Source organism: Periplaneta americana, chromosome 10, assembly GCF_040183065.1.
Source record: "Periplaneta americana isolate PAMFEO1 chromosome 10, P.americana_PAMFEO1_priV1, whole genome shotgun sequence".
In the NCBI taxonomy this organism is placed as follows: Eukaryota; Metazoa; Arthropoda; class Insecta; order Blattodea; family Blattidae; genus Periplaneta; species Periplaneta americana.
The window spans coordinates 175,923,831-175,936,454 of NC_091126.1; the positions used below are offsets into that span (position 1 = coordinate 175,923,831).

General features: G+C 33.3%; 1 protein-coding gene across 2 annotated transcripts in view; it reads right to left on the reverse strand.

Moving 5' to 3' along the window:
• Positions 1-11,409: 11,409 nt before the first annotated feature.
• The window catches only part of LOC138708183 (YTH domain-containing protein 1-like), a 79,627-nt gene continuing 78,412 nt past the window's right edge, over positions 11,410-12,624 (reverse strand). For both annotated transcript variants that reach the window (XM_069838461.1, XM_069838460.1), the window contains exon 18: positions 11,410-12,406. In XM_069838461.1, the coding sequence (XP_069694562.1) occupies positions 12,314-12,406 (93 nt within the window). In that variant the 3' untranslated portion in view covers positions 11,410-12,313. The remainder of the gene's footprint in view (positions 12,407-12,624) is intronic.

The following is a 12,624-nucleotide window of genomic DNA, read 5'->3' on the forward strand; positions in this document are numbered from 1 at the left end:
ATAAGGTATTCTATCAGCAATAGACAATAAAGAAAGAGGATAAAAGGAGAACAGAAACTACCGAAATGAAATTTTTGAATGCAGTAGCTGGTGCTGTCCATTTAGACAAAAACAGAAATTCAGATATCTGCAAACAATTGCAGTAAATATACAGGGTAAACTGTAAGTAATGTCATTAATTTCAGGAGGTTATTCTTTGAGATATTACAAACAAAAGAGTTTAATACAATTTTGCTTGTTTTTACTTTCTTTTCAAGATAAAAATTGTTTATATGAAACATTTCATAGCGTGTTTTGGGAAAGCCATTGATTTAATTCCCAATATGCTCAGTAAATTTTATTTTATTGGGTTATTTTATGATGCTGTATCAACATCTAGGTTATTTAGCATCTGAATGAAATGGTGATAATGCCGGTGAAATGAGCCCGGAGTCCAGCACCAAAAGTTACCCAGCATTTGATTGTAATGGGTTGAGGGAAAACCCCGGAAAAAACCTCAACCAGGTAACTTGCCCCGACCGGGATTCGAACCCGGGCCACCTGGTTTTGCGGCCAGACACGCTGACCGTTACTCCACAGGTGTGGACTACTCAGTAAATCTAAGAGAGCAGGGTATTATAATGAATGATTGAAAGAATTTTAGTTTTGTCCTTTAAATGTGCAGAAATTTGATACAAACAAATGTTAACATTTCAAAAATTAATTTTCAGAACTAAAAGTTACATTTGTTCAGATCAAATTTCTGCATATTTCAAGGACAAAACTAAAATTCGTTCAATATTTATTATTATAATACACTGCTCTCTTAAATTGACTGAGCACATTGGAAATAATTTAGTAGCTTTGCGAAAATAAGCTATGAAATATTTCATACAAAATAATTTTTATCTCATAAAGGAAGCAAAAACGAGCAAAATTGTATTAAACTTTTTTGTTTGAAATAATTCGAAGAATAACTCCCTGAAATTAATTACATTACTTACGGTTACATGATATTTCAAAAGTGATGATAAAAAATTTAGGGATCATTAGTAAAAACTAAGAAAAGCAAAAACGTTCCAGTAAACATGGGTCCACAAATTAACCATTTACGAGATAATGCCATTTTGTTCAGGTTGGAGCCTTCTGAATATTAAGTACTAATTCCAACAAAAGTAGTGACAATTTTAATTAATTTATCAATCACGAGACAGTAAAATTAATAATTTTGATTTCAACACAACAGAAATGTGATTGAACATATACAAAAGAAACATTTTTGTTTGAACAGCAGTAAAGTTTTTGGATAAACAAGGTACAGTACAGTATGAAGAATTTTACAGCAGGTGTTCAAAATGCGACCATGCATTCGAATGCATCTGTCTAGTCTTCTCTGCGAAGACCCAAGAATGAACTCGGGCAATCCTGGCCCATTGATTTGCTGGAAGGCATCTACAATTCGATGCTGCAATTCTTCAAGTGTGGTGATGTCTGTTGTGTAAACTTATGATTTTGCATAACCTCATACACAAAAATTCAAAAGATTTAAATCCGGTGAACTAGGTACAGGTCCTCCTCTACCTATCCACCGTTCATGATATCGTCTGTTTAGATATTGTCTCACACTTAGAAGGAAATGGGATGGGGAGAGTGCAGCATACATACGAAGTTTAAATGTTGTCACTTTACCGTATCCAAGCGCTCACACTGGTGGCCGCAAAAAAAAAAAAAAAAAAGGCATTACCTCGTAAACTGTTGATTTGTGTTTACTGGAACTTTTTTGCTTCTCTTCATTTTTACTTTTCATTACATTTTTTAAAATCACTTTTGAAACACTCTGTATGTATAATTTATAAGGAACTATTACACAGCAAAAACATAACTTTACCATCATATTTCAAGAATAAACAATGATAGTAATAGGCTACCGAAAACAGTACTAAATTACAAACCACAAGGATACCGAGATATTGGATGAACTAGAACAAGGTGACAAGATGAATTTCCCTGAAGACTGAACAAGCCAAAAGCCTAACCTGTAAAGCAGATGATGAAGATGATCATCCTATCAGTGCTCACAGGATTACTGGGCGACATTTTTTTTTTTTTTTTTTTTTTTTTTGAGAGTTGATTATGTAGAGGTTTGTTTGCCTTAATAGTGACTTAATTTTTTCCTCAATCTATGAAGAAAATGAATTATATATATTTTATGCAGGATTAAATCTCTGGCAATTGCACAGGCATAGTTTGTGGCCAAAGGATACCCCAATTTAAATTCGTGTAATTTTCATCTGTGGAAGAAACTATATGACAATGATCCTATTTCTAAGTGAACTTAAAAATTACTGTACTAGAAAATGATTTCATAACATTTCACACTCATTCCATGGAGTTTCGAGGAACATACAACCAATATGTGAAGTATGGCACAGTGTGATATGATCATTTCAATCATCACTATCAATAATAGGTAATTACGCTTAATCGCAAAAGCAGGTTACATTTTGCCATCAGAGTGTAGCTGTGTGAGGTAGCACTAGGTTTGCCTACTTTTTTTGAAGAAAATAAGGCAGACAATGGAATCGATAAAATTTCACGTAGAAAACAGACAAATTATTCGATTCAGTTACTAGAAAACAACTACATTCTACACTTCGGCAGCCAGGCTTAAATTAAGAGTATTTTGAGACAGACTGATGTTGTCTCGTGTAATAGTTGAAGTTGACTGCAGTTTTCAGCTGTGATTTGATTAAATGTTTCGTGCTCTTGTTTCGAACATCTGTCCAATTATTATTGTTCATGAGATGAAACACCCTCTTTGTATGAGCATTACTATGTGGTATGCTTAGAACAAAACTAGCCAGTTTTTTTTTTTTTTCAAATTTATAACATTAACACTGTTTGATTTTAAATGGTTGAGCACTAAAACGATTCTTGGCAAGCATTATGTTCTATAAAGACTGCATATTTTAATGCCTCTCTTGAACAAAACTCATTATATAAACCAGGGCTGGGCACATTACGTGATTATGAGAAATGAGCGCTGTGTGCTTTAAAGAGAGTCCCGCTACTCCCAATGCTTTTAATGTATCATGGGAGGAGGAGTTCTTTTTGGTAGAGAGCAGTGGATTAGCAAAGTGTTTAATTTGGCATAAAACATTCCAACTGATTAAGAGGTTCAATATTTCAATATCAAACGACATTATTCTTTACAACATGCTACTGAATATGACAAATATGTTGGTAATGAACGCCATAAATTAATACAACTTAAAGAAAATGTTTCTCAGGTATATTATATTAGAGTATCTATTTGATATTTGCATTGCATTATAAGTTATTATACACTTAGTAATATATAATTTTAAATTATACAAGTATTATGATATATAATATTATATATCATGAGCTGTAATATACTATACTATGATATATCATATTTGTATAATTTAAAATTATATATTACTAAATGTACTATAATAACTTATAATGCAATATAAATATCGAATAGATACTCTAATATAATGTACCTGAGAAACATTTTCTTTAAGTTGTATTAATTTATGGTCATATCATATCATATCATATATCGCATCGCATTATATTATATATATTATATTATATCATATCATATTATATTATATATCAACAGGATGACAATAATGCACTTAGTGAATCGGCCATGAGAATTAGCTACAAAATTTGCCACAAAATTGCAAAGGAATTGAAAACATTCAACGAAGGTGAATTCATCAAGCGATGTTTAATTATATTGGCAGATGAACTCTGTCCACAGCAAGAGGGGAAGTGGAAGCCATATGCCTGTCTCGTAAAACCGTGGTGAGGAGATTGCAGTATGTGCATATGGGTTATGTAAATAAGCGTAATGATTTGTGTGCGTGCATAGAGCGAAGTTTATTTCATTAAATTAATAAGAGTGTTATAAATTCTGTACTGTACAATGGATTGATGTAATATCCTTATAAACTATTATGTACTGACAGACTGAATGACTAGAACAACCGTGGCTCTTGTTATATTAATGCAGGGAAGGTAGCTGTAATGAGAGTCCGCCACTGCATGAGCGTTCTGCTCTGCCTTGGAATTGAAGTGGCTTTCGGAGCGAGAGCAGCTCTGGCCGACTAGACTGAGCCGCTCTCATGCCCGGCCCTGATATAAACAGTCATCATTCATGGTAAAATCAAATGTTTAGAATAACAATTTTTACATTATGCAAAAATAAGGGAGAAAATGCTCGAATAGAAGAATAATACGGGAGTTGGGAGTCTGTTAAAAATTAGGGACAAATACGGGATATCCCGTGAAATACAGGAGAGTTGGTAGCACTAGCAGCCAGAGGAAATACTGCAGTAATGAAGGGCCTAGTAAATTTGTTCCACAACATTGAAGGAATATTCTTTCTTTTAATATAGAGTATTTTTAATAAATTCCTCCTGATTCAATATCAGTTGAACCTTTCATCATGCAATTATTTTAATGAATTCTCGTTCTTGTGTATTTCTTTACGTATGCAATTTTTCACTGCAACTTTTGACATTTCCTCCTAGAACTGTTTATTTGGTTTTTGATGTTCTTTTTACTTACTTTAATTTCATCTTCTACAACTCCTGTATTGAGAAATGTGAAATATATATTTTTGTTAGTATTTGCTTATAGGCCCAACTCACTAGATCAAGAACATATTTTGATTTTGTCTCTTCTATTTAACATTCCTAAAACCTTCTTCTACTTTCGCTACCAGCTGCAGACCATTCTTAATATAATTACATATCTTGCCATTACCCTGTATTTATATTTATGAAACCTTAAATTTTATCAAATATAATTTGCATAGCTTTCCTACAAATTCAGACACACACCAGTACAATACAAGAAATAAAGATAATATTTTTATTGAAAGTTTTAACACAACTCTATATAAAAACAGTGTCATTCATGCTGGTCTTCTTATGTACAATAGCCTACCAAATTATCTTAAAGAAATATCTGCACATCAGAAATTTAAGAAAGCTCTTTATAAAATTTTAATCAAAAACTGCTTTTACAGTATGAACGAATTTATTGAAAATTGTCATAACTGAATAGAAAAAGAATGCCTTACTTCAAAAAATTTTACTTCCTCTTTTCCAGATCCTGATTTCGAGAAGGATGTCTTCTCATGAAAGACGCGATGGTTGAAATTGACTCCTGACTTCAAGACATACTACAAACGGGACTTATAGCCGGAATTGACCGACCTGTAGTTTTCTTCAATCAAGTTCCAAGTTTTGTATATTTGAATTTGTGTTGCATTTTATGTATATCATGTAATTAATTATTAGTTGTAAATATGACATGTCCCATATCATGTATATGATCAGTGGATGTAATAAATGATTATGATTATTAAGTAGCCTAGACAGCACAATATGTTTACTTGTGCACACACACACGAAGCTCCCCTCCCCCCCCCAAAGATCTGATATTTCATTCAGTACAAATCCAGGCTCTTATATGAAATACTGCACTTGGTGCATTTATGTTTATAAACTGACATAGTGGGGGATGTAACATGCAAGATCAAATTCATTTTGGCTAAAATGTGGCTGATATATTCAATGATGCTTGAGGAATGTTACACAATGGTAGCTTCTTTCATGATCATTACAGTAAAATTAACATAAAACATTTGCTCATCATTTAACATTAAAAAAAATTGAGACGACGACATTTCCAAAATTGGAACACCTTTTGTTGAATAACCCTCATGCTGGAGATCTGGTTTCAAATTCTAGCAAATGCAGTTGGAATGAATGGACAAATGCGGATTTGGGACAGGTTTTCACAGGATAGGCCTACACCATTTTCCCTGTTAGCATTGTAATTTTTCTCCAACTACAATAACTATGAAGATGATGATATTAATAAAATAGTACCGTAATAAAGGTGTATAATACATCCATCTTCCTTAGTGCACAACAGAAGAAGTAGAAGCTGACTAAGTTAATTATAAATTTCACCCAATTGCTCCTGAACGGGACACTCAAGGACAGTTGATGAGACTCAGTACCTGCTGTTGGATAAAGAGAACTGCACAATAAAATGATGCTATTCAAATATATAGTTGAAGTGTCAATCACGAACATATAATTCTCATATTTTAATTTCACTGGTAATACATAGGTTGGATAAAAAGTAATGGCAACACTGCTGTCATGTGACGATGGTGCGTTCGAGAGTTGCCAGCTGTGTGGACATGAACAAGGACTGTTAGATGAGTTAGTGCAGCCAGCGGCGTCAGTACTCTGTCAATCTACTGCAGTGTGTAGAATGTTGACTTTCACAGGGATAGTGCGAGCACCCTAAGACCACGTTTACAAAACTAGAGCAATGTTCCTGGATCAAAATTGAAGTGACACGAGGTCGTAGTGCACAAGAATGTTTTCAGGGACTGCATGAAACATATGCCGATGCAGCGTTGCCATATCGCACAGTGGCACGATGGGTTAAAGTGTTCCGGGAAGGCAGGGATGCCGTTCAGGACAACCTCCGTACAGGACGACCCCGCGTGGAGTACAACTCAGTTCAACTCCTTGCTTCCCTGTTGGATGCTGATCGCCGATGGACTGCACGTGAGTTAGCAGCGGAAGTCTGAGTATGTCACAAAACTGTGCTCCACATTCTGCAAGACATTCTGGGTTACCAAGGTTTAACAATGGCACCGCTATGCAGTCGCACAGGCCTTGTTGGACCGGTACCGAAGGAAAGATGACGACTTTCTTGGACGAATTGTCGCTATGGACGAAACCTGGGCTCGTTCATATGAACCAACCAAACTTGAAACTTCAATCAAATGAATGGAAGCATCCAGGTTCTTCTCGTCCGAAGAAAGTGCTGTGAAGGTGATGTTCATTGTGGGGTATGACATTGATGGGGTAATACTGCACCATGCTGTACCTCCAAGGCAGACGGAAAATGCGGACTACTGGAACATCCACCGTACTCACCCGATATGATCCATACGATTAGGATCTTTTCACCAAAGTGAAAGAACCACTGCGAGGGACCCGGTACAATACCAGAGATGAACTTATCCGTGCTTTAGGGCGGTCAATACGGAACATCAACAAAGATGAATGCGCTGATGGTGTACGACGCCTTCCAAACATTTGGCAAAAGGTAATAAATAAGGGGGGCGACTATATGGAAGGTACGCAAATGTTGTACCTCTGTGAATAAAGCCATGTCAGAAATATCGAACTGTTGCCATTACTTTCTATCCAACCTTAGTATACAGCTATTGTGCATTTTTAGTGTAACACTTACTGTCAATGTTTTGAAAAATTTGAATTGCTTTTGAAAAACTTATCTTGAACGGATTGTGGTACATGAAACTCTCAGTCGAAAATTATCTGAAATTTGTAATAAATTCACAAATGACTCCTATACTGAAAGAAAGTTAAGTATAGCAGTACAAACATATCAAGATTAATACTTTAATCAGCAGACACCATTCTACCATAAATGTAGCAATATCCAGTTCATAATAATTTGCAAAATTACTTTAAAGAATTATCAGAAAGTTAAGTAGATACTAAGATTTTGATCATTCTTTTTAGTTTATCAAATTTAAAGAATGTTCTATGTAATCATAAAGATTTCATAGCATTTTCATTTTTTCATTTCATTGATAGATCTCATACTAGCACTGAACCTTTAAGATCTGGACTAAGTCAGGAGTTATAATTTCTTTTTTTGCGAGATAACATTATTCATCAAAGAGAAGAATTCTAGTACAAAAATTAATCTATACATCTCGTGTCGCCACTCCAAGGTGCAATAGGAAATAATCCCAGTTTTCCAATTCATTAGAAGAAACTCTTGAGTGTGCACAAATATTTTCTCCTCTCTCCAAATTTTATTTTTCTGAACTTACTTTGAAGACTTAAAAACGATTGTCTCTGCATCTTGGGTTACAATTCTGCTTTGTTCAGTTCTTGTAACAGTGGATTTTATAATTTTCATGTAGTTCATAGATAGCTACCTTCTTGTGATTTCTGTGGAGGGGTGCTTTGGATTTGATCACCACCACTTAATTTTCCTGTTATCTCTCTTCATACAGTTCACTTTCAATGTCAGGTCCACAGTCTTAAAATGTGTGCGTTCACATTTACAATTTGAACTTTATTCTCATTTAACAGTATCTTGATTTGTTCGAGCATCAGTCAGTCATTAAGGGGAGTTGGTCATCAACAGAGTAAAAAGTTGCAACTTTACCTACTAAAGAGTATTTTCTGAACAATTTTATATATTATAATGTTTATATATTTTATTCCGTGTGTTTAGGAAAATATTTGGTGCTAAGAGGGGTGAAGTTACAGTAGAATGGAAAAAGTTACTCAACGCAGAACTGCATGCATTGTATTTTTCACCTAACACAATTAAGAACATTAAATCCAAACGTTTAAGATGGGCAGGGCATGTAGCATATATGGGTGAATCTAGAAATGCTTATAGACTGTTGACAGACCTGAGGGGAAAAGACATTTGGGGAGACTAAGGCATAGATGGGAGGATAATATTAAAATGGATTTGAGAGAGGTGGGATATGATGGTAGAGACTGGATTAATCTCGCTCAAGATAAGGACCGATGGCGGGCTTATGTGAAGGCAGCAATGAACCTCCAGGTTCCTTAAAAGTCATTTGTGAGTATATATTTTATTCCGAGAATATTTGTATTCAATAAATGTGCGTATTCAAAACATGGCGCCATAATGACCAATAATATACATTTAACTGTAGCACTTTTTTTCGAAACCTAAGTTTTCCAAATTATTGGCACACTTTGTATAAAAATTATTTTAGTAGACTTATGAAATTTTCAGGTTATCTTACTAGATGTATAATAATGTTACCCTATCAAAGTTACTGAAATATATTACAATTATTCTTACGTATATTTCATTATGAGAGAAAAAAAGTAATGTATAAATTATTAAAAAATTCAAGTAAGCCCCAAGAACACAATATTTAAAGAAATTCTGTTCTTTCTGGCAAGAATGCCTTCTGCTAATATGTGATTAAAATTTCTTTGAAATATGAAATGTAGGAAAAGAGAACATTGCAGCAATGCATGTCATGTAATTGTGTCTTCCCCCCCCCCTCAAAAAAAAAGTAAAGCAATACATTAGAATTTCGAGTACAAATATAGGAGGATATAGTAAAATATTTTCACAACTTCCGCAACTAACTCGGGCTTACTGTTCTGAACACTGAATAAACTTCACTACTCTTTCTGGACTCATTTCACACCACATTCTACTGAACACACAGAGTGGAACTTTTATAATTTCACTTTGTCTGGCCACAGTGTCACCTTACTACTATCCAACTCCTTGGACTTCATGATATGCTCTAACCCAACAGTGCCTATTTCTTCTGCGATATGCTTCCAGTGGTCACACATACCCACGTGCTAACAGTTACAGTAAACCCACTGCTACTGCAATTACGTAGAAACCCATTTAGCACACAGTAAGCAAGTAACAAACAACATAGCTCATTCTACTTGTGTTCAATAATTTTAATCTTTTTATTAAGTCATTTAAGAGAGGAATGATGGATTATTCGAGAGGAGTTTGCATTGGACTTTAAATTTCTCGCCTTCTGTTCTCAGCCATTGGAATGTTCCCAATGATACTCCTATTCTCTTCCTTCAGGAAAGATGGAGATGGTCCATCCTTCATATTTCGCAAGCAATGGAGAAAGTCCAATTCAAAACCCTCTTGAAATTTAATTAGTCTGATATAACAAGCACGAAAACTGGTCTCTTAAATGCATTTATTAAAAATAACTTAATTACCTAGGTGTATAATATTGGATACATGTGAATTTTAAGTCTGTCTGCGATGTACAAAAATAATAATCTAGAATTTTAGATGAAGGAGTGGAGTATGTATGGCTATGGCTTACTCAACTGCAAAAAATGTGTCTTAATATTCTTCCTGCATAACAAGATAGGTACAATATTGCTATTCACCTTCATACCTATTTATAACACTAAATGTAAATTTCATACAAATTCAGAATATGTTATTATTTTTACCTTCTATGAATGGGAGTGGTCAAACTGATCTCAAGATATGCCAAATTAAATTATGCTTTTTCTATTTATATACCTATTTGAAAATAATTACAACCATATGCCCACATATTTAAAATTTAAGAAATAATATAGATAATAGCTTTTCAGAGGAAGTTCATACAAAGTTTCAGTTTCTAGAAATAATAAAACAAACTTAATAAATACAATTCCATTATTTTCATGGTAATTATAGCTTTTTGTATTTATGTATTTGGTAATAATTACAAATATATGCCCACATGGTTTAAAATTTATGAAATAATATAGATAACATCTTTTTGGAGTAAAAAATCATATACAGTTTCAGTTTCTCGAATCAAAACAAACTTAATAATTACAATTTCATTATTTTTATGGTAATGATAGCTTTTTGTATTTATGTATTTGGTAATAATTACAAATATATGCCCACATGTTTAAAATTTATGAAATAATATAGATAACATCTTTTTGGAGTAAAAAATCATATACAGTTTCAGTTTCTCGAAATCAAAACAAACTTAATAATTACAATTTCATTATTTTTATGGTAATGATAGCTTTTTGTATTTATGTATTTGGTAATAATTACAAATATATGCCCACATGTTTAAAATTTATGAAATAATATAGATAACATCTTTTTGGAGTAAAAAATCATATACAGTTTCAGTTTCTCGAAATCAAAACAAACTTAATAATTACAATTTCATTATTTTTATGGTAATAATAGCTTTTTGTATTTATGTATTTGGTAATAATTACAACCATATGCTCACATGTTAAAAATTTAAGAAATAATATAGATAACATCCTTTGGGGGAAGAATTCATAAGTACAGTTCCTAGAAATAATAAAACACATTCAATAATTAGGCAAACAACATTATTATTTGTGGCAATGCTTTTTATTAAAAATGTGAGGCTTTTTTAAACTGACTTAAAACAACAAAAAGAAAACTGAGGAAAACATATTTTACATAAAATATATTGTTTCAGCAAAATTAATTTGGCAATTTACATTGATAAATATACTATGTGAAATACTAATCTATATTTATAAGTATGTCTAAAAAAAAAAAAAAAAAAAAAAAAAAAAAAAAAAAAAAAAAAAAAAAAAATCTAGCAACTTTTTCCAAAAACAAAACCTCGAGGTCTCAGTAATTTATATTTCCCACAGCAGAATCAACATATGTAATTAATTCACATCTGATCACTCATTCTTCATTTTTAACTCTTGCTTATTCAATTAATAAAACAATACTGTTTTTCTTTTCAATGTGGGCACTTCTCCTAGATGAGAAACAGAGATGCGCCTTTCCATACTACAAACAGAAGGTGTTGCTCTGAGGGGATTGCATAACAAGTTAACTAAGAAGAACCAACTATTACAACAACTGTAACTTGCTGAAGACAAGACGAGTCAGTAAATGGGTTGTGTTCGGCCAGTATCGGCCATACTTAGTCTAGGTCTGTACAAAAAAAGTTTAAACTTCAGATAATGCCTGATGTGTAATACTTAATCTGAGGAAAATACCAAACACAAAATACATTCTGTGGTAACAAGTAACATTAATAAGAATTTAGATAAATGCAATTTAGTAAAGCTATTGCAATCTTCAGCAAAAAAATAAAACCTACTTTATATACCCAAGAGCCTAATTCTGAAAATATATTTTGTTCGAAGTAATATATGGATGTTAATTCAATAAGGTTTCACTTATTTAGGAAAAGATCCAACTGAAATAGCCTTCAAATTCATCAGCTTCACTTTCATATTCACACATTATTTAGGATAATTCGAAAAACCCATTGTCTTCTTGTGGGAACGTACTACAAAATGCTATTCTACAACAAAGAAATGTACACGGCCAAAAATATGATGGTATAACTATGTAGAGAAAAAGATTTATTGCATACTCCTCCCATGTGTTGGAAATGTACATGTCGATTGGAAGTTTTGACATGAAATGAATCATGACCAAATGAAGCCGGCAACACTTACTCGTACATGAGTCAAGTCAATTCTAATGAAATGACCTAACTGTGGCTAACAATATGGCAATTTCAACATCATAAACACTCCATCTCTGAAGCTCGCTGCAGTCTTCTCAGTTGCTCTCTACAATCGCCATAATTTCCAGGCATCATTCAGTGGCCTTTAAAACTTCAGTCTTCATTAATAAAAATCCTGGGAATACCTTCGGCAGATCAACGTCTATCTCTGTAGCGTCGATCCCGGTCTCTATCACGATCACGTCTTTCAGTGGTTCTTCTCAAGAACTCTTCGACTGAACGATCATACTGTAAGAGATTAAATACATTACTGAAACGTTTCTGTTCCACATATTTTGATAAATATACAGTCATTAACCTCCTATAAAAAGGTGGTAAGTAAATTGTTTTCAACAACTTTCATCATTCATGTGTTTGGTTGTGGTTGACCTAAAGTATTTTTATATTTTATGCTCGACCATGCCAAAATGTAGTATTATACACCTGGCTGTAGCCCTTTAATGCAC